The sequence below is a fragment of the Schistocerca nitens genome, chromosome 6, assembly GCF_023898315.1.
Source record: "Schistocerca nitens isolate TAMUIC-IGC-003100 chromosome 6, iqSchNite1.1, whole genome shotgun sequence".
NCBI lineage: Eukaryota > Metazoa > Arthropoda > Insecta > Orthoptera > Acrididae > Schistocerca > Schistocerca nitens.
In genome coordinates, this window is record NC_064619.1 from 697,533,880 (window position 1) to 697,556,432 (window position 22,553).

General features: G+C 42.0%; 1 protein-coding gene across 9 annotated transcripts in view; it reads right to left on the reverse strand.

Annotated features, from left to right (window-relative positions):
- LOC126262402 (protein rolling stone-like) overlaps positions 1-22,553 on the reverse strand; it is a 141,367-nt gene that overhangs the window by 12,430 nt on the left and 106,384 nt on the right. For 4 of the 9 annotated variants that reach the window (XM_049959019.1, XM_049959020.1, XM_049959017.1 and 1 more), the window contains exons 2-6: positions 19,681-19,757; positions 19,325-19,452; positions 19,074-19,205; positions 18,028-18,271; positions 17,821-17,940 (exon numbers count right to left, since the gene is read on the reverse strand). In XM_049959019.1, coding sequence (XP_049814976.1) covers positions 17,821-17,940; positions 18,028-18,271; positions 19,074-19,160 — 451 coding nt within the window. In that variant the 5' untranslated portion in view covers positions 19,161-19,205; positions 19,325-19,452; positions 19,681-19,757. The remainder of the gene's footprint in view (positions 1-17,820; positions 17,941-18,027; positions 18,272-19,073; positions 19,206-19,324; positions 19,453-19,680; positions 19,758-22,553) is intronic. The other 5 variants (XM_049959022.1, XM_049959023.1, XM_049959018.1 and 2 more) reach the window with 2 other exon arrangements.

The window sequence follows — 22,553 nt, forward strand, 5'->3', positions numbered from 1 at the left end:
TGGATACCGGTTCTGCTGCCACTATAATTAATTCTCAGACGTATCTTCAGTTGGGTTCTCCACTCCTATCACCTGTCACTCGGCAATTATGGACATACAATAAACAGAAGATTTCTCTCTTGGGACAATTTAATGCTGAGGTATCTTACAAATCCGTCGTTCGCACTGTTCCCATATTTGTGGTCGACCAGAGCAACGCAGGAAATCTTTTTGGTTTCGATGCCTTTCGCGTTTTTGGGTTCTCCATAGATGACTGTCAATATTGTCTCTGATGCTATTCCTTATGCTCAATTGGATTCCTTGTTGACGACCTTTTAGTCCCTTTTTTCTCCTGGGTTAGGCCGTGCAAACGACTTTGAAGCTCATATCACGCTCAAACCCACTTCTCGGCCAAAGTTTTTTCGGGCTCGGCCCATTCCTGTGGCCCTTCGTGATCGGGTAAAACGGGAGGTGGATCGTCTCTCTACTTCAGGAGTCTTGCTTCCTGTCACTTCCAGTGAGTGGTCCTCTCCTGTCGTTGTCGTTGCTAAGCCCAATGGTGATATTCGTCTCTGTAGCGATTTTAAAGCCACTGTAAATACGCAATGCCTCATCGACACTTACCCTATGCCCCGACCTGAAGAATTGTTCACTAAACTTGCTGGAGGCCGGTATTTTTCTAAAATTGACCTGTCTGAAGCTTATCAACTTCCTCTCGACGCTGCTTCCCGGCAGTTTCTGGTCCTTAACACGCCTTTCGGCCTCTATCAATACCAACGATTGCCATTTGGGGTTGCCAGCGCCCCTGCTCTCTTTCAGCGATTCTTGGAACAGTTATTGCTCTCTGTTCCTGGGTGTATAAATTACATGGAAGACATTGTTGTCACTGGCTCCACCACTGAAGAACATCTCCAGAACCTCTGCACACTTTTTCATGTCTTACAGACTGCCGGTCTTAAGTGTACTCTTCAGAAATCACAATTTTTTTTAGGCATCTAGCACGTACTTGTGGTTTCAACTCTCTCGGGATGGTATTCGTCTGCTTCAGCAAACTGCCACTGCGATCAATGCCCTTCCTCGCCCTACATCTGTTAAGGCACTGCAGGCCTTCTTGGGGAAAATAGTATGCTGTCACAAGTTTTTACCGTCTGCTGCGTCGGTGGCTCAGCCGTTGCATCGCCTGTTGCACAAAAATGTGCCTTTTCACTGGTCCGCGTCATGCGGTGCGGCTTTCCAGAAATTGAAGACTATGCTGAAACAGGCCCCGTGCCTGGCTACTTATCGCCCTGGCCAACACCTTGTTCTTGCCACGGACGCCTCTCAGTACGGGGTCGGTGCAATCGTTGCGCACAGTTTTTCTGACGGCTCTGAACAACCTATTGCTTATGCATCCAAAACACTCACGGATGCCCAACAAAAGTATTCTCAAATTGAAAAAGAAGCTTAGGCCATTATTTATGCTCTTCAAAAGTTTGGTGTTTTTCTCTATGGATCCAAATTTCGTCTTGTTACGGATCACAAACCACTTGTTTCCTTGTTTCATCCATCATTGTCACTTCCCGACAAGGCTGCACACCGCCTCCAGCATTGGGCTCTTTACTTGTCTCGTTTCAATTATGAGATTCATTTCCGGCCGATGGCTCAACATTCAAATGCTGATACACTGTCTCACCTTCCCATGGGTCCTGATCTGACATTCGATAAGGACGAACTTTTATGTTTCCATCTTGTAATAATCGAAGCGCCGTCAGAGATGCAGTGAGTTATTGACTTTGAAAACCGCGGCGCGAAAAACGGACAGAAGAAGAACACTTTTACACATTTTTTTTTTTTTTTTTTTTTTTTTTTTTTATGTACGAGATATTCTCGATGAACAGTTACTCATTCTTCTCTTGTCTCTTGTAACTTGTGTCGGACGCGCATGTCTTGCCGCCGTATTATTATCGTTAAAAATAATACAGGGTGATTCAAAAAGAATACCACAACTTTAGGAATTTAAAACTCTGCAACGACAAAAGGCAGAGCTAAGCACTATCTGTCGGCGAATTAAGGGAGCTATAAAGTTTCATTTAGTTGTACATTTGTTCGCTTGAGGCGCTGTTGACTAGGCGTCAGCGTCAGTTGATGCTAAGATGGCGACCGCTCAACAGAAAGCTTTTTGTGTTATTGAGTACGGCAGAAGTGAATCGACGACAGTTGTTCAGCGTGCATTTCGAACGAAGTATGGTGTTAAACCTCCTGATAGGTGGTGTATTAAACGTTGGTATAAACAGTTTACAGAGAATGGGTGTTTGTGCAAAGGGAAAAGTTCTGGACGGCCGAGAAAGAGTGATGAAAATATAGCACGCATCCAGCAAGCATTTGTTCGCAGCCCAGGAAAATCGACTTGCAGAGCTAGCAGAGAGCTGCAAATTCATATTTCAGCAGGATGGAGCGCCACCACATTGGCACTTATCTGTCCGTAACTACCTGAACGTCAACTACCCGAGGCGATGGATCGGCCGCCAGGCAGCCCGTGACAGAGCACTTCATCACTGGCCTCCAAGAAGCCCTGATCTTACCCCCTGCGATTTTTTCTTATGGGGTTATGTTAAGGATATGGTGTTTCGGCCACCTCTCCCAGCCACCATTGATGATTTGAAACGAGAAATAACAGCAGCTATCCAAACTGTTATGCCTGATATGCTACAGAGAGTGTGGAACGAGTTGGAGTATCGGGTTGATATTGCTCGAGTGTCTGGAGGGGGCCATATTGAACATCTCTGCACTTTTTTTTTGAGTGAAAAAAAACCTTTTTAAATACTCTTTGTAATGATGTATAACAGAAGGTTATATTATGTTTCTTTCATTAAATACACATTTTTAAAGTTGTGGTATTCTTTTTGAATCACCCTGTATTGTTTTAGTGTAAAGAAAATGTGTAATACTAAAAGTGCCTAGCAGTAGATTTATTGTGCAACGTGTATGTGAAAACGTCAAAGGAATTGTTTTCATTACGAGAAGTGCCAGTCAAAACGGCATCCATGTTAAATCCTTCATTGCAGTGTAAGTTCGTCTATTAATTGCCATAAATTCAGAGTTAAATGGAACTGGTGTACGGACTATTTATTTAATATAGAATCTATGTCTCACTCCTTCATGAAGTTATTTAATTTTCTTTATGTTTCTGCCAAATAGAGAGTTCAGTCACGAATTCTTTCGTCGAAATCGGACGGAAGTTGTATGCGGCGAAATATTTTCTCCGCGCCATATTCTACTGGTAAATGCATGATAAACTACAGTCCCTTAGGAAATTCATGTTGAGCTATCCAAAAAGAATTATATTTTGAATAGGCATTTACTCTCCTCTGCAATGCAACTTCCGACTGATCAGACGATCAAACAAGAAACAGCCGCACACAGTCGGCGTTCGCAAATATGTTTCCACCGCTGATTATAGCTACATGTTACAGCACAAAAGTAAACATATTGTTATAATTAGCGACTATGAACGGGGACATTTATAACTGTATGTTTATGTGTACACATTACGTAAACATATTGTTATAATCTGGGTGTTGCCGAGCAGCAGGTTGTGGACGGGTTCCCCATCACCGGGGACCGGCTGGTGGCTGCTACAGGTTCTGACCCTACCCTCTCCCGGGTTTTACGCTGTATTCAGAAGGGTTGGCCAGATCGTCCGTCCACTAAGACTTCTGACCCGTTGCAGAACTACTACACTTTGCGCTACTGCCTCACGGCTAGGGATGGTGTTATCCTCCTTTCCACTGACAATGCTTCACCACGTGATGTGGTACCTGCGTTTTTGCGTGCTTCGGTCTTGCACCTCCTTCACCAAGGGCACTGGGGTGCGTCTCGCACAAAATATCTGGCGCGCCGTCATGTGTACTGGCCTGGCATCAACTCTGAAATAGCACACATGGTCACTGCCTGCGGCGCTTGTGCGTCACAGGCCCCCTCCTCGAAGTCATCTTTGTCACCGTGGACTCCGCCTGAGACGCCCTGGGAGCGCATTCATGCTGACTTCGCGGGACCTTTTTTAGGTACGTATTGGCTCCTCGTAATTGACGCCTACTCTAACTTTCCTTTCATTGTCCGTTGCACATCGCCTACCACCGCGGCAAGCACTAGTGCTGTCGCGCTGCATTTTTTCTTTGGAAGGCATTCCCTCTACTCTTGTTACTGATAATGGCCCACAATTTGCCTCTCCCGAATTTGCGGATTTTTGTGCTCGTCACAGCGTTATGCATGTCATGGCCCCTCCGTTCCATCCACAATCAAACTGTGAGGCTGAACGACTGGTCAGTACATTTAAGGCTCAGATGCGGAAACTCCTGACTTCTTCTGCTGCTGATGATGCGCTTCTCCCGTTTCTGGCTTCTTACCATTTCATCCCCATGGGCGACCACAGCCCGTCTGAACTCTTACATGGCCGACATCCACGCACGTTACTTCATCTTCTGCGGCCTTCCACCTCACGGCCGCGGGTGCCTTCGCTTGGCCGGTTCACTGCCAACGACCTTGTCTGGGTACGGGGATATGGCAGGCGGCCAAAATGGAGTCCAAGCCACATCTTAAGACACCGTGGCCAATGCCTGTACGAAATCCACACGGACACAGGTGTTGCAGTGCGTCATTCAGACCAGCTTCAGCCTCGTGTGCCGGCAACGCCTGTTCTGAATGCCGCTACACCACCTTCAGCTCTACCTGACGCTCGGGATCTTGGCACCTCTCATTACTCACAACGCAGCCCTCTCACCGTTATCTCAGTGCCAGTACAAGAACGGACGCCACCAGGAGACGTGCCCATGCAGGAACTGGATGACCATCATCTGTTGGAGCCAATCTACTCGCCTCCTCCTCCTACAGACGCCGACACATCGCCCATGTCTCCTGTTATATCAACTGGACTTGCCACAATGGGCAGATTGGTGCGTGGGGCCCTAGCAGATTCGACCTCTACGTCTCCTGTTATCTCGACCCATTATCATCGGGGACACTTCCGTCCATACGGGAAGCCTCCTCCTCGAGACTTTACGGCCAGTCAAACAACGCCTATGGACATTAGCAATCTACAGGCCACCTCCATCAAGGCCAGTGAACAAATTTCCAAGGGGGGAAAAGTGTTGTGACTCGCCGATCATTCAGAGTGCCGCCGCGCAATTATGCGCGTCCTCTACATGTGGCGCTGTCTGCCAGCCATGCAGCAGCCGCGCCACCTAAGCAGCCAGCCAGCCAGTGGCCGCTAGACTTGGACTCAGTGTTCATTCGAATGTTACCTTGTTCACATGTCTTGCTTTGTCAACTTGCTCAGTGACTTATATGTGTTGTGTCATTCTGAAATATATGTGTTCAACTTGACGTTATAACAGAAATATTAATCACTCAAAAGATTGTATGCAAAATTTATATAAAAAAATCCAAAGTGATGTGCTTATAATATGTCATAAAAAACATAAAAAGGCAGTTCCAGAGACACCTTAGTGCACTGTTTAAGATTAAAAATCTTAGTCTTTTGGAGCACAAGCAATGTTGGCATAAAGTGTGACTAAGCCAAACAGTAGGGCACCACAAACTGCACTGACTAGTGCATTTAATTTTGGTGTCTATATGATCTATAGGAAGTGACTATCACTTTTCCTGCAAAGATGCCATGTTTGGCAAGGTATCGAAAGCAAAGACTGTGAAAAGAAATATCTCATAAAACTATCCGTAATTGGATCTATGCGATACATGGACTGTTTGACACTCAGTGTGCTGGCTCATTGATGTGACCGTTACCCATTTACAGTTGTTCACATCAGCCTTCATGCTGAGTATCAGCTTGGGTAGCATGAAAAGTAAGGAGACTTGAGTTCACCATTCCAAGTGCTGAACTGCTTGCTGTTGAAGATATTTGTGTGCTTTATGGGTCCTCTATGGTAGTGTGTTTATTTATTTTTGCAGCCCATTCATGGCTGTAGTACAATGTACAAGATATCAATGGATTTGTCTTAAATCTAGTGTTTCAAAGAAAATTAATCAAATACTCAAGATCAGGTGTGGCTCACAGTTAAAAGCTCTGAGACATAGCCCCCCTAAAGATATATTAAAATATGTCATAACAATGGATTACAGAATTTAAATTATCAGCAGACATTTCAAATGTTTCCTTCACAGGTTTAAATACTGATAGTCAAATCTTTGGATCTGTTGATGTCAAGTTATTGTTTTCAAACCGGTAGTAGTTTGTCTTAAGGCTGCATCGTGACATGCTGCTTAGCTCCATGCAGCAGAGGTTTGGAGGTGTGGTTTCTGTGGATAACAACTCTCATACGACACCCAGTGGCTCTGTTCATTCAGCTGAAGGGTGTCCTACCAAATTCCATGTGATTTTCACATTCTGCCACTTTAGGAAATGGGAATCAACAGTGCCTGAACCTCGGTTATTGAATTGCTGTTTCTGTGTAACTGTATTATGCTTTGATGCACTGTTAATCAATAATTCCATCCATTGCAGGAGAGGCATAACAAAATTGTAAATGTCTTGCTAGAATTCATGTGAATATGATAACATAACTGGCACCATGTACTGAGAGTTTCAAGAATGATTAGACGAAACAAGCATGCAAAGCATGTTCCTTGCTTGCTGACAAATTCTGCAGGATAAACTAGCAAATTTGTTTTTGTGGGTTTTGTGCCTGAGTTCTCGCAAACAGTTGTAGTATACTGTGACTACTGAATGGTATAATTGCATTTTATTAGGCAGAAATTGAGAATATAAGCTTAGGCTGTAAGTGGCGTGCTCAGACATGATCAAATCAAACAAAAACAAAAACAATGCAGAGCCAGAAAAGAGTATACACATAAATTCAACAGAGTAATGTATGGTAGCATGTTTAGCCACCAATGATACTTTAGCACAATGAAGAAAACTGAAAAGGATGCATTTTGAGTGCTCCTTAATATGGTGTACAACTTAAACTACATATTTTCATACTACTCAAGTAAAAATATGAAAACCAACAAGTAAGGTGTGTTGGCTAATCAGATATGTAAATCAGCATCATTAGCTTCTGTCAACTAATCACAGCACAGGAACTGTGATGTTGTGGAATATTACTGTTTCATAGTGTGAATACATAAATGCCATCGATTGAACATACATGAAAAACATTAATCATCTCAAGCTCAGAACTGAAAACACAAAAAACATTAAGCATTCAGTTCTTAACATAAATTGCATTGAAGATCTCTCAAAAACATGTCATTTTTAGTACCTTTTACTGTCATAAAGTGTCAATAAATGTGACATTGGTGGCTAATTATGGTTTCTATAGATCTTATCTTGGAGGTAGCTTTTGGTATTATTTAGCGGGCAATGATGTTACTTCATCTATTATATTATTCCAAATATTTTGTTGTTTCATCTGTTTCATATAAAGCAGTTTCTTGGATATTTCGAAAACAGCAGGACCAAGTAAAAATGTTTCCCAGTACAAAAATATATTACATTAAATATCCTACAAAAAAGCCTACTTCATTTTTGTTAGGACTAACAGTTTGCAGATTTTTAAAAATTGTGTTTTAATGGTACAAAGTTGATGTTTATTGTTAAAAGAAGTAAGTTAAGAACAAATACTACTTGTAAGCATCACATCTAAGTGTAGTAGAGCCATATTAAGGGATAAAGTGTTTTCAAGTGTTTTCTGGGGATGTGAGAGGCTGGATAGGCAGGGGTGGAGGCTAGAAGCAAGAGGAAAGGTAGGTCGCTGGATTGTGGTCATACACTTCCTTCTTTAATAGGTCTGCAAAATAATTCCTCACTATCTTACAAAAACCAACTTATGGTATTTCACAAAGTTATACTTAAACTTCTGCAGTTCACCTTATGAATCACTAGTGATGCAGCACGAAGACAATCATGGGGGGGGGGGTGTTTACTTTTCACAAAGTGTGTTAACACTGCACTGAATTCAGATACAAATTACTGATAACATTAACACAAGAAAAGCATATCAGCAGATACTATATAAGTCTCGGCACATTATTCTACAATGATACAGGGGAAATTGTCCACCCCCAATAGTTGAATGGTCACTGTGACGGGTTGTCAGTCCTCTGGGCCCGGGTTCGATTCACGACTGGGTTGGGTAATTTTCTCCACCCAGGGACTGGGTGTTGTGCTATCATCGTCATTATCATCCTATCATCCTCACTGACTGCAGGTCACCAAAGTGGCACCAAATTGAAAGACTGGCACCCGGTGAACGGTCTGCCCAACGGTGGGGGCCCTAGCCATACGATTAAATAAATAAAACAGGGGAAATTGATTCTTAGTCATGCTGTAAGGAAGTTCTACATCTTTGAGGGTTTTCCAGATAGTGATGCACCACTTTTTTTTCTCGGCCTAAAACAATGCTATGAATGCAAAACGTTTCATATGTATTACTTGAAGTCTCCTGAGTGAGCGTGCCAAGTTTCCATCACTTCCGACAGATAGCGTAGCTGCAGGACAGTTTCAGAACGGTGTCTTTAGGTGATGTATGTTACAGGAAACATGCCGTCATTGAATTTCTCACTGCAGAGAAAGAAACTGTGGGGAATGTTTACAAACACTTGTGCAAAGTCTACGGAGCATCTGCTGTCAACAGAAGTACAGTTAGTCACTGGGTGCACAGGGTGAGGTCATCAGAAGGCAGTTCAGAGGAGCTCTACAGTTTGCAGCGGTCAGGAAGACCATCCATGGCAGCAGCTGATGTTCTAATTCACGAGGACAGATGCATAATGACTCGGTGTTGGCACTGCATCTGTCAATCAGCAAACAAAGTGTGGAAGCAATTATCTGCACCCTTGAATATTCAAAAGGGTGTGCAAGATGGGTCCAATGGTATCTAATGGTGGATCACAAATTGCACAGAAAAAACATTTGTATTGATTCGTTGCAACATTTTGAAGCAGAGGGCAAGGCCTTCTTGTCTCAGATTGTGACAGGTGATGAAACCTGGGTTCATCATTTTGAGCCCAAAACAAAATGAAAGTCTATGGTGCCACTCCCATGCCTCACAGAAGAAAAAATTCAAAGCAACTGCTTCAACTGGTAAGGTCAAGATCACCATGTTCTGGGACTGTGAAGATTTGATTCTTATTGATGTGATGCCATGAGGCAGTAACATAGATGTGCTGCCAGTGCCTTCGGTGCCACAGCAACCCAGGAGATGTTTTGCTGCAACACGATAACGTTCAGCCCCACACAAGTCTGAGGACTACTGAATACATCAAAAAACAGGGTTGGACAGGGTTATCTCATCCACCCTACAGCCCTGACTTAGCCCCCTTGGACTTCCACTTTTCGGGCTGTTAAAGGCTGCCATTCATGGAAGACATTTTGTCGGTGATGAGGTGATTCACACAGTGAAGCACTGACTCTGCCATCAGGACAAGGATTGGTACTGACAGGGCATACATGCTCTTGTTTTGAACTGGAGGAAGGCCATAGAATGGAATGGAGATTATGTGGAAAAATAGGGTGAGTAGATAAAACACCATTCTTTCATGTGTGTAATTCCCATTATGTTCAATAAAGAATGGTTGAAGAAACAAAATGTGGTGCATTACTTTCTGGGCAACCCATGTACTTCTAGATCTACATCTATACTCTGCAACCCGCTGTGAGGTGTATGGCAGAGAGTATGTCCCACTGTACCATTTATTAGGATGTCTTCACATTCCATTCACACATGATGTGCAGGAAGAATCATTGTTTGAATGCCTCTGTGCATGTTGTAATTATTCTAATCTTGTCCTCACAGTCCCTATGTGAGCAATACATAGGAGGTTGTAGTTTATTTCTAGAGTCGTAATTTAAAGTCAGTTCTTTAAACTTTTTTGATAGACTTTCTCATGATACTTTGTCTATTTGCAAGAGTCTTCCAGTTTAGTTTCTTCAGTATTTCTGTAGCACTCTGCCATGGATCAAACAAACCTGTTCAATGCCCCCTGTCAGTTCTATTTGGTACAGGTCCCACACTTGAGCAATATTCTAGAACCAGTCATATGAGTGATTTGTAAGTAATTCCCTGACTGATCTCCCAGTATTCTACCAATAACTGAGGTCTACTGCATGCTTTATGCACAACTGGGCATATGGGATCATTCCCTTTCATATCCCTATTGAATGTTACACCCAGGTATTTGTGCGATATTTACAGCAAGTCGCCAGTCTTTGTACCACTTTGAAATCTTATCAATATCTGACTGTGTATTTATGCAGCTTCTTTCAGACAGTACTTCATCATAGATAACTGTGTCATCTGCAAAAAGTATGAGGTTACTATTAATATTGTCTGCAAGGTCACTGATATACAACATGAACAGCAAGGGTCCAAACACACTTCCCTGGGGCACGCCTGAAATTACTTCTACATTTGATGATGACTCTCCATCCAAGATAGCATGCTGCATCCTCTCTGCTAAAAAGTCTTTGACCTAGTCACAAATTTCATTCAATTGTACTTTTGACATGAGCCAAATGTTTTTCAGAAATTAAGGAATACTGCATCCCCCTGACCGCCTTGATCTAAAGCCTTCAGTACATCATAAAAAAAAGAGTGAGTTGGGTTTCACATGATCAATGTTTTCGGAATCCATGGTGGTTGGCATTGAGGAGGTCACTCTGTTCAAGATACCTCATTATGTTTGAGCTCAGAATATATTTTAAGATTCTACAACAAACTGAGACATTGCCTTGTACTAGCTAAAATTTTTTATATATTATTCACAATATAAATTGTTGATAGAAAAAGTCTTCAAGCACCTAACTGGGACTGAAACCATCATCAACATTCCAAAGGTGCCAAAAATGTATATGGTGCACCATTTTATACTCTTTAAAACCTTTGTCTTGCTTCATTTCTCATCAACTGCAGACCAGTTTCACTGATATCAGATTTCTCAAAAATCCTAGAAATGCTTATGTATACCAGATTAGTTAACTATTTGGACAAACATAACATTCTCATACCCTCACAACATGGTTTCAGAAAGGATAAATCTACAGAATCAGCAATTGCCAGTCTAACAGAACACATTTTACAGTCCTTAGATGAGAAAAAGGTTCTCTCTGCAATGTTTCTGGATCTTTCAAAGGTATTTGACACCATTGACCATGAAACGCTGATACAAAAATTAAGCAACTATGGCATTCAATCATACTTGTGCAACCACAAGCAGTATGTATCATTAGAAAGAGAGAGAGAGTGTGGTGTGTGTGTGTGTGTGTGTGTGTGTGTGTGTGTGTGTGTGTGTGTCTAAAATCTTTGTAAAAACATTTGACATGGCACAGAACTTTAAAACTTTAACCACATTCGTCTGAGTGTTGCCTAAAAGAGATGGCAGGTCCGCTGGTCAGAAAATAAAACGCAATCCAATAAAATGTGGTGCACAGTGACCTGGACACCACAAGCACCACACATTGGAGGGTCCTCTCGCCGGAGCAGGAAGCCATGCGTCGTAGAGCTGTGGCCTATTCGAAGCCGAGTGAGGAGAACCTCGTCCCGTCGATGGGGCTGAAAGGAAGTACACCGCACATGCGTTGTGGGCTTGACTATACGGAGCTTATTGTCAGTCACTTCCAGCCACTCATCCTCCCACTGATGCATGACTCGTGAGCTCAACAGCGAGGTGAGTGCGTGCAGGGGGACAGCACACTGAGATACTTTTGTATCGAGACACGCCTCCTTGGCTGCGAGACCTGCCCTTTCATTCCCAGCAATGCTGACATGCCCCGGAACCCAGCAGAAAGCTACAACCTTCCCCAGTCGCTGTAGTCGGAGAAGGGCATCCTGGATGGTCTGGACTATTTTGTCTGCCGGATACAAATGCTGCAATGAGTGAAGGGCACTGAGTGAATTGGAACAGACAAGAAATTTAGGAGAGGAAGAATGTCACATCTGCTCCAGTGCCCGCAAGATCGCAGACAATTCTGCATCAAAGACAGTAAAAGTCTGAGGCAGTCGGACCTTGAGGACACGATCTGGAAAAACAACTGAGCAACCAACGGAATCCCCTTGTTTCAACCCATCTGTAAAAACAGCTACATAGTCGTGGTGCTCAGATAAAATGGCAGAAAATGTTGCAGGAGTGCAATCTCTCTTGTACTGCAATAAATCTAAAATCACTCCGGGCCTCTTCAGTAACCAGGGTGGCAGGTGGTTAAAACCCTGGATTTGGGTGCAGACTTCACACCAAGGGACTCTAGCACACGTTGCACACGGATCCCAAACGGCAACGTAGCCCGGGAACGGCGGGAAAAAAGGCGGTCCAGAGGTGGATGGGCAACAAGATGGTGAGAAGGCGAGCTGGGAGCTGCAAGAAACTTACAAGCCTGGCGCACCAGCAGGAGCTGCCGCCGGATGGTAAGTGGCGGTTCGCCAGCCTCAGCACAGAGGCTGGGTACGGGACTGGTCCGATAAGCACCCGTGGCCAGTCGAATCCCCGCATGGTGAACAGCGTCAAGGATCTGCAAATAAGACAGCCTTGCTGACCCATATACTGTGCACCCATAGTCCAGCCGTGAATGCACAAAAGCTCGATAAAACTGAAGGAGACGCGCCCTGTCCACTCCCCAAGACCTGTGGCTGAGGCACTTGAGGATGTTCAGCGCCTTCAGGGTTCTGGCTTTCAAGTCACGTAGGTGTGGCAGCCATGACAACCTGGAGTCAAAAATTAGGCCCAGAAACCGCACTGTGTCTCTAAAATGTAGGACAGTATCCCCCATATGCAAGGCAGGCAAAGTAAAAAGACGACGAGAACGATTAAAATGAACACAAACACACTTATCGGCAGAAAACCTAAAACCGTCTTTGCAGCCCACTCCTCTAACCGCCACACTGTTAGCTGCAACTGATGGCTCATGGTTGCAACACTGGAGGAGGAATAGAAAACAGCAAAGTCGTTGACAAATAAGGAGCACTGTATTGGACTCCTCACTGTAGATGTTATACTGTTGATGGCTATGGCAAAGAGGGTAACACTTAAAACACTGCCCTGGGGGACACCGTTCTCTTGCTCAAAGCGATCAGACAGTGTGTGACCAACGCGGGACCGAAAAAACCGCTGAGACAGGAAAGACCGAATGAAAATGGGGAGGCAGCCACGAAAGCCCCATTGATGCAGTTGTGCAAGAATACAGTGTCTCCAAGTAGTATCATACGCCTTACTGATATCAAAGAAGATACCAATACAGTGATGCTGACGGAGGAAAGCCTGCTGAATAGCCACCTCTAAGAGGGTCAGGTTGTCGACCGTGGACCGAAACTTTCGGAATCCACACTGAGAGCGGCTAAGGAGTTGCCTGGTCTCTAATAGCCAGACCAGACGACGGTTAACCATCCGTTCCAGGGTCTTTCCGACACAGCTTGTCAAGGCAATACTACGATAACTACTGGGACATGTGCAGTCCTTTCCTGGTTTGAGGAGAGGGATGAGGATTGCCTCCCTCCACGAGGTGGGGAACACTCCTGTCTGCCATATGAGATTAAAATATTCGAGGAGGATTTCCTTTGACGCCGCTGGCAGATGTCGCAGCATGGAGTACCGGATGTGGTCGTAACCTGGTGCAGCGTCAGAAGTCTCAGTAAGTGCCAATTCAAGTTCCCACATGGAGAAAGGGGAGTTGTAGGCGTCAGAACTGTTCGACCGAGAGAACTGTTCGACCGAAAGTCCAAGTTCGCTCTTTCGACAGTCGCACAGTAGTGACGAAACGCTGGATCCTGGGTTGCAGTGGCAGTACTTTGTGCAAAATGCTCTGCCAGCGTCTGAGCAATGGCTCTGGGTGTTGTTTGGAAGCATCCCTGGTTCAGGACTGCAGCTATTGGTAAACGGCTGCGTTTACCGGAAATCCTCTGGATGGCTTCCCATACTTTTGTGGAACAAGTGGAACGGTTGATGGAGTTCAGGAACTCATGCCATGACCTTTTCTCGTTCTCTTTAATGACACGGCATGCCTTGGCTCTCGCGATTCGAAAGGCGGTAAGATTGACCGCTGTTGGGCGGCATTTAAATCGTCGAAGAGCCGCACGCCTGTCCCGGATGGCTGAACGGCACTCTTCTGTCCAACAAGGCACGAGGTGCCGCTTAAGAGGGCCAGAAGACTGTGGTATGGACAGGTCAGCAGCATAATGGATCACAAGTGTGATGTGATCCACCCATTCCTGTACACTGTTGTGGCGTTCAAAGACAGCCAACCGAGTGAACAGTGGCCAGTTAGCTCTGCCAATCATCCACGATGGCGATCTCTGCTCCAGCAATACACCATCCAGGAGATGAATTCGGATGGGGAAGTGATCGCTGGAATGAAGGTCGTCAATGACCTCCCAGTGAACAGAGTCGGTGAGGGTTGGAGAGCAGAAAGATAGGTCAATGGCTGAGAATGACCCAGTAGCAGTAGAGAAATGAGTCGGAGTACCTGTGTTTAGGATGCACAACACTTGAGATGTTAGGAGGATCTCCAAAACTCGACCTTGAGTGCAAAGAGAAGTGGAGCCCCACAGGACATGATGGCCATTGAAGTTTCCCAGGAGGAGAAATGGGCAGGGGAGTTGTTCGATAACATCTGTGAGAGCCTCTAAGTTCACTGCATCCAGAGGGGGTAAATAAAGGGAGCAAATGGTAAGCCTCCAACGTGAATGAATTTCAACTGCAACTGCTTGCAGGTCAGTATTCAGCGGGAGAGCATAGGAGTGGTGGTCATTATTGACAAACACGGGGACTCCGCCTTTGGCCCTTAGTACAGGAGCATCAGATGGTTTGAAATGCATTTCCTGTAAACACAAGCACAGGGGACGTTGCCATGCTAGGAGGTTCACTTCCTGCACATGTGCCCGGAATCCATTCATGTTCCACTGTATAATGCACTTTCTGTTGGGGAGGAGAGCCCTCAACAGGTGTAGGCTCAGTTTTGGGGCGAGATGATTGTCCCAGTCTGACATCAACCTCCATCGCCTCAGAAGAGGAGTCGAGAGAGACGTCAGAGAGAATGACATCAACATCGTCACCTTCACCTTTGTATCCTGTTACACCTGCAGAGTACAATTTATCCCTTAATACTGTTCTATTGCACGTAGATGTGATACAAAAACATAATATTTGTTCTTAACCCATTTCATTTAACAACAAACATCAATTTTACACCATTAAAACACTATTTTTAAAAAACTTGCAATTTTTCCATCCCTATTAGTCCTGAAAAAAATTAACAAGGCCTTTTTTGTAGGAAATTTAGTGTAGTTCAATTTTGTAATGAGGAGCATTTTACACTAAATTCACACACCACTGGTCAGGATTTTTATTATGTTGAAATGATAATTAAATCAAGACTCTAAGCTGCCGACAGGCACTGATATACATCAATGGGGACATTTGATAATGTGTGCCCTGACCGGGATTCGAACCCAGGATCTCCTGCTTACATGGCAGACACACTATCAATCTGAGCCACCGAGGGCATAGAGGATAGTGCAACTGCAGGGATTTATTCTTTGCACACTCCCCGTGAGACCCACATTCCCAACTTAATGTCCACACACTACATTCATAGTGCCCCTGCCCATTACACTCATTACACGTGGCAGACAATCTTAACGAGTCCCGTAAGAGTTCGGTCAATGCGTGTGCATCTGAACAGAAGCAGGTCAATGGCCGGTTAGCCTTAACTATATGAAGATGGTGTCTGTCCAAAAGAACAGATACCATCGGTGGCTGTGCAACTCTCTAGAATGAAATGATAATTAAATCAAGACCCTAAGCTGCTGACAGGTATTGATACACATCAACAGGGACAGTCGAAAATGTGTGCCCTGACTGGGACTCGAACCTGGGACCTCCTGCTTACATGGCAGATGCTCTGTCCATCTGAGCCACCAAGGGCACAAGGATAGTGCGACTGCAGGGATTTATCCCTTGCACGCTCTCCGTGAGATTCTTTTGGACATGTCCAAAAGAACAGATACCATCTTCATATAGTTAAGGCTAACTGGCCATTGACCTTCTTCTGTTCGGATGCGCACTTGTGGGCCTCAGTAAGATTGTCTGCCGGGTGTAATGAGTGTAATGGGCAGGGGCACAACAAATGTAGTGTGTGGACATTAAGTTGGGAATGTAGGTCTCACGGGGAGCATGCAAGGGATAAATCCCTGTAGTTGCACTATCCTCTGTGCCCTTGGTGGCTCAGAGGGATAGAGCATCTGCCATGTAATCAGGAGATGCCGGGTTCGAGTGCCGGTCGGGGCACACATTTTCAACTGTCCCCGTTGATGTATATCAACGCCTGTTGGCAGCTCAGGGTCTTGATTTAATTATCATTTCATTCTTGAGAGCTACACGGTCACCAATGGTATCTGTTCTTTCAGACGTGTCCGAAAGAACAGATACCATCTTTGCTTTTAGTATGTTGTCCACTGTACAAAAGTTATTGACTACACAAATTTTTCCCTTACTTTCCTTTGTTGATTGAACTATAATTACTGATAAAGTCTTCAATTTATTGACTCTTGGGTTCAATGCAAGCAGGTTGACATGAAATGTAAATAAAGAAATCACCTGCTGTTTGGGAAAATAAGTCAAAGTGTAAATGTATATCTGGTACTGGGTGACAAAGCCTTAGAGTAAATTCTACAATATTTCTGGGGATTCATGTAGATGAAAAATAAATTTCAATGCCCATGTAATAAAACTTGAACAAAAACTCTATTCAGCATCTATGCAAATGCAGGCTTTGTTGCTAAATCTCATTGATGAAATATTGGGTTATCAGCTGTATCCCTTGTGTCATCTTGTTACCGCAATTCAGCTGACAAATCAGGAAGATTTCATCAGTTCCATTTGCTTTGGTCTAAGAATTATCTTAAACATCTCTACCTTGTACCCTCACTACATATATACAAATGTATATCACGTATTATGACCAGTGCTGAAGATTTTCAGACAACTTTTATAGCTGCAGTACCTGAAGTAGCACAGCATTCCATTCTCAGTAAGCAAAAAGAAGTACTACACAAGGGCACCAATAAAACATTTTTTTTTTTTTTGCAATTTTTCCATCCCCCGAAACATGAAATCATATCCAGAGACAGTTTTTGTTATTTTTTGTTATTTGTGTGTGTGTGTGTGTGTGTGTGTGTGTGTGTGTGTGTGTGTGTGTGTGTGTGTGTGTGACGTGACTTAACATCTTCACTATATTGTTAAATTTGTATTACTGTGTATAGATCCCTTCGAATTACCTGGTGTGTAGTATTTTTTATATTTATTTTTTATGTTTCATTTTCCTCATAATGAATTCACATAAAATTTACATGTACATAAGGCAACATCATACAGTATTTATTGTCTATGGATGGATAAACATAATTAAAAAACATGTAGGTGGTGTACGCTGATGTACCGAGTGAGAGGTGTAAATAGTAATAAATGGGAGTTAAATGAATGCAGATTGCAGACTGTCTGGGAATCTGTTAGGTTATTTAATACATGAATGATGCTCTTGGACAGTAGGCAACTAATATTGATTAAAAAATCAGAGAAGTATTCAGTGAATGCCTCAAAAGTGTCTCCACGGTTTGTGTATTTGTCAGAAAATGTAGAAAGTGTGAGTACATAGCTGATTTGGAATAAGCAGACCTATGATTCTTGTTTTGTTTTTAAGCAGTGTTTTTCTCAGGCTCTATGTTCTTTGTTAGCCAAAGTTCATTTGACATGCAATGAATCATTACATTATTCACAATAGACTGGTAAAGAAATGTTAAAAATCTGAAAATAAGAGATTTATGACAGTAAATAAAATTGCTGTACATATCAAATACTCACCAGGTTTGTACACTACAGACCAATAAGAAATAGTGATACATACAGCAGCTGTTGTAGCTATTGTGTGAATAGCCCAGTAAATTTTGTAGTGCAGTGGCATGGTGTCAGTGCCTGCCTCTGCTGAGGATGAAAATAGAAGTAAGTTTTTTATAATTCTTTTTGTCAAATGGTTATCATTAGTAATAACTATCACTTATATTGATTTACCTGATATCTGATGCTTCTCCTTCAACTTTGCAATGTATACAATAACCAGACCAAAGACGGCTTGAATAGTGCACATTGTAATTCCCCAGTTTGTGAGGTATATTAGCCATTTCCAGCCAAGTACTGATTTTTTCTGCATTGTGCTAGTTCCCAGCAGTGAGACAATAAACACAGCCAGGAAGAATATGGCAATCACTGCTCGATATAATAAATATGGAACTGAAATGCCATCTCGCAGTTGCCACTGTAAAATTAGAGTGTACTCATTTATACAAATATGGATATGTGATTTACTTAACATAGTAGGTAAAGAGGATATAATTTGCAGTGGAACTCTTATTCTGTGGTGCCAATAACAACATAAATATGTGGATGCTAAATTCATTCTTTTTAACCAAGGGAATATTCAGCATAAGCATGGCACATTCATCAAGGAAGAAGAAATGTTGATGGACTCTGTTGAATTTGGATGAATATTTCTTGCCCATTCACATTCCGAGCTTATAAAAAACAGCAGTGAGATAAAACCTATTTCCTACCTGCTAAAGGGCCTACATTTTTCCCTGAACACACAGAAGATAACAAATTGCACCTTCACGAAATTAAGTTTTCTTATGCAATAAATTCCCAAATATTTTCTGAAGAAAGGCACTTGGTATGAACACCTTTGTTTGTAACCGTATTATGCTTCTTAATAAACATCAATGCAGATCTTTTCTTCTGTTGTGACTGGTTATGGTATCCACAGGGTTGTAATTTTTTTCTTATACATGCTGGTAGGTCCTTGATCATGTATACCTTGACTTCTCGTTGGCTTGAAATAAGTTATTCCGCAGAACTGCTGTTTTCTTCAGTACAACTTAATCTCACATATTATTCCTAAATAACGAATGCAGCAATCGCACAAGAATTTCATCAACGTTCTGACACTTTTAATGATTTAAAAAATTTCTTCGTTGTCAACTTCACAACAAGAAGTTATGTCATTTGTCGTAAATTATAGTAGACTGAATCATATAAGTGGTTAACCAGTGTTCTATATTTACCTGAGATTTTACAAATATGTTGGCTGTCTGATGATCTATTTTGAAATGTTCAGCTGAAAATGCCTTCTTCCAGAATCCTTTCATCATTCCTCAATTATTTGCATATAGTATGTGTGAAATAGCTAGTACCTGCTGTGAAAATAAATTTGACAGTTTAGAGGAAAATACTGGCAAACAATTAATAATAAGATATTGACAAATTATCCAAGATAGGAAAGTGATAATCAGCAAGAGAAAGGATCAGTAATTACCTCATTATATGTTTGGCTATCTCGAGAGGTAGTGTTGACCCACAGGAAATTTGGATTTGGGCACTGGTAGGATTTTATGAGTCCTCATGATAAAGACATTATGGTGAAATTCTTGGAGATGACAGAAACTATTGTGAAATATATGATTATTAATTATTTGCTTACATAAATATAAGTTTTATTTCAAATCTGGTAATAAATGGTCAGAATATAAAGAAGCACAACAAAAGTTCTTCCTGGAGAATTATACAAGAATATGCAGCAATTATTTCTCTTATTATTACTAAAGTCTTTCAGTATTATAAGATAAAATGGATACATTGGAAATATATACTCAAAAAAAATTTCAATCTTACTTGGAAAACAGACAGCAGATCACTCAGTCACTCATCGTGTACCATGAATACCACCATGAAGAAGAACCTCCAAGGATCTGGAAGCAGATAAGATTTACAATAATAAATTGAACTAACTATTAGAAATCACATTAATAATTAATTAATGTTAAACTACTACAAAATATATATGCTTATTCAAACTAAAGTTAATGTGATAAAATTGACAGAATGAAGCTACTTTGAAAAATTCAGATACATTAATTAGCTGCTGTATATCTCCTACTGATAACTTAACTAAATAAACATTATGCAACAGAGTACCAAAGGTCTAATGCTGACTTTTAAAATAAAACTCGTGTATAGTTCATGAATTGCAAATTATTCATCTAGAATATAAGAACAGAAATCATTTGTCTCAGTGAACACTGTCATTCAGAGTATAATATTATAATATTAATTAAACAAAAATTTATGAACTAACAAACAGCTTTTGGAGATGAGGTAAATCAATTAGAGGACCATGCAACCTATTCACTCTGATATAAATTAAGAATTGAGAAACTATTTTAATTGCTGCAATGAAAGGATAATATTCAAGAGCTGGTGATCTGCAACAATTGAACCTTTCCTGTTCAAATTTTAGTGTCTAATTGAAAGTCACAAAACAAAAAAGAGAAAACAACCTATGGTGGCTCCACCATCAATAACTGTAGCAAGGGAAAAGAAGCCTCTTTTGCCAGCATGGAGAATGCCAGCAATGAGGCTACCTCTGGTTGAGCCAGTTCACTCTGAACATTTGTGTGTGCACAAGCTTTCCTCTGTATCATAGTGCTGGTGTTAAAGTGCATTTTATGTGCACTAGCTGCCTTAGTCATTCTGCTACAAGTATTGCTACCCAGATCCACCACATCAGTGACCCTATGGCAAATGTCAGCAGCTACTATTGTTACCCAGTGTACTACACCTCATCACTCACACTCTAACAGTGGAGCTAATATACACTTAAAGTTCTAGTGAACTATAGGTACAAGACAGTGACATCCACAATGCATAATTTAATGTTTCAGACTAGCAGGAATAGTCACCATTAAGTGTGTAATATGAAAGTGATGTTTCTATGTGTCAAGCTGTGGGTAACAACAATGACATTTGTGTAAATGAACAATGCGTGATGATTTTTGACTTACTAGACGATTTCAGTAACATGAACAACCTGTTTTTATACCACCAAGATGCTGTTCCATAGACTGTTATGGACAGGCACATGGCATGGAATTTAATTTTCTCAGCTCAGTCATGGTGGGAACATTCTAGCAGCACCCACACATAAAGTCATGCAAGGTAATTTTCTTCTCCGAGTTTCTTCCATGCTGCATTTGGACCTGGGGAGCTCATCTGCCATTGCTCTCCAACTTCACGTGCCACCACATCTGTGACATAATTTCAGTGGACCATTTGTTCAACCAGGACCTCACTCCAAGCTGCCATCATTTCGTACGGACGAACCAGTTATGTGCAGTCACTGAGTAAATTCTACAGAACTATGTAATTTTCAATGAGGACTCAAAGTTTGTTGCTTTCTTGAGCCACATGGGCAGCACATCAACATCTTCAGCTATACCATAAAAGCACCCAAAGCTTATGGCAAATATGACATGGCAAAGGCAGCTTTCCTCCACTGGCTAACTAGGACACTGGAGCGACAACTATGTCGTCATTTACAACAAGCAATTAGATACCAAGGCATCCTCTTAGTTTTTGAGGCACCTTCACACATTAATTGACTTGACCCTCATGCCAGACAAAATGCTATGGATGTCCTGGCTCTTTAACACTAGAGTGGTGGAGTTTCTAACATTTCTAAAATGGCAGGAAGAGTTTATTTTGACCCTGCATAAAATATTTTCATGTATGACTTAAAAAAGTACTATATTTTAGACTACACTAATCCCTTCATTTTTGTGAGTTGTAATGATAATTAGTACACTACTATATCACCAATTTATCCTTGCTCATGCACACTAGTTATCTAAACTGTAGACTTTCATACATTGAGTACTCGTGAAAGCTTCTAGACATTTTTAGCATATATGGGCCATATTATAATTGCCTGTGTTCTACACAGCTTCACTGTACTTATTTCTCAAGTCACTGTAATCTGTCAGAAACAGTCAGAAAAGGTGATTTCTATTTGATGCACACATTTTCTGCACATGGCTTTGTGGAAATCTGCACCATAGTCACTGGTCTTATTGCCTTTCAGAGGTTGATTTGTCACTTCTTCTCCTTTCTAGACGATTTTGATCCCATATTTTCTTCTGTATGTTCTTCTTGTTGTTTCATTCCTTAGTGTTCACTTGCCTGCTGAAGTATGATCTCCTTCCTTTCCATTTTCTTGTTTGTTACCATTTTGTAGATGACCATGTTTTTATTGCCCCCATGTCCAAAATGTTGTAGAAGACATGCACTGGCACACAGTGTTTTCGTATATTAATAGGTCATTTGATCATCCAGGTCCACCTCATCCTTTATTGCATTTTAGAATGTTATGGTTTCAGATTTTTTCTTTATTATTTGCTTATTGTTACTTCAGCATGCAGTGCACTCAGAAGAATGACATTTTTTTTTTCTTCTTTCCTTGGTATACAGTCAGGGTGCAGTCTGTTTTGCCAGTCTGGCACAGGGTCGTGGTGCAGTGTATTTCAGCATTTGACTACTTTACTTCAGCAGGGATTACATGCAGATCTTGTTCATTATACCAATTAAAGAACTTCTTACAAACTGAAGGGGTGTGAAGAAATCAACTGTCATCATGTTTTAATCTCCACTTAGAAATGGCCCCATGACATGCAAAATGATGCACTCATATTTTAGAGTTGTTGCTTCTCTGT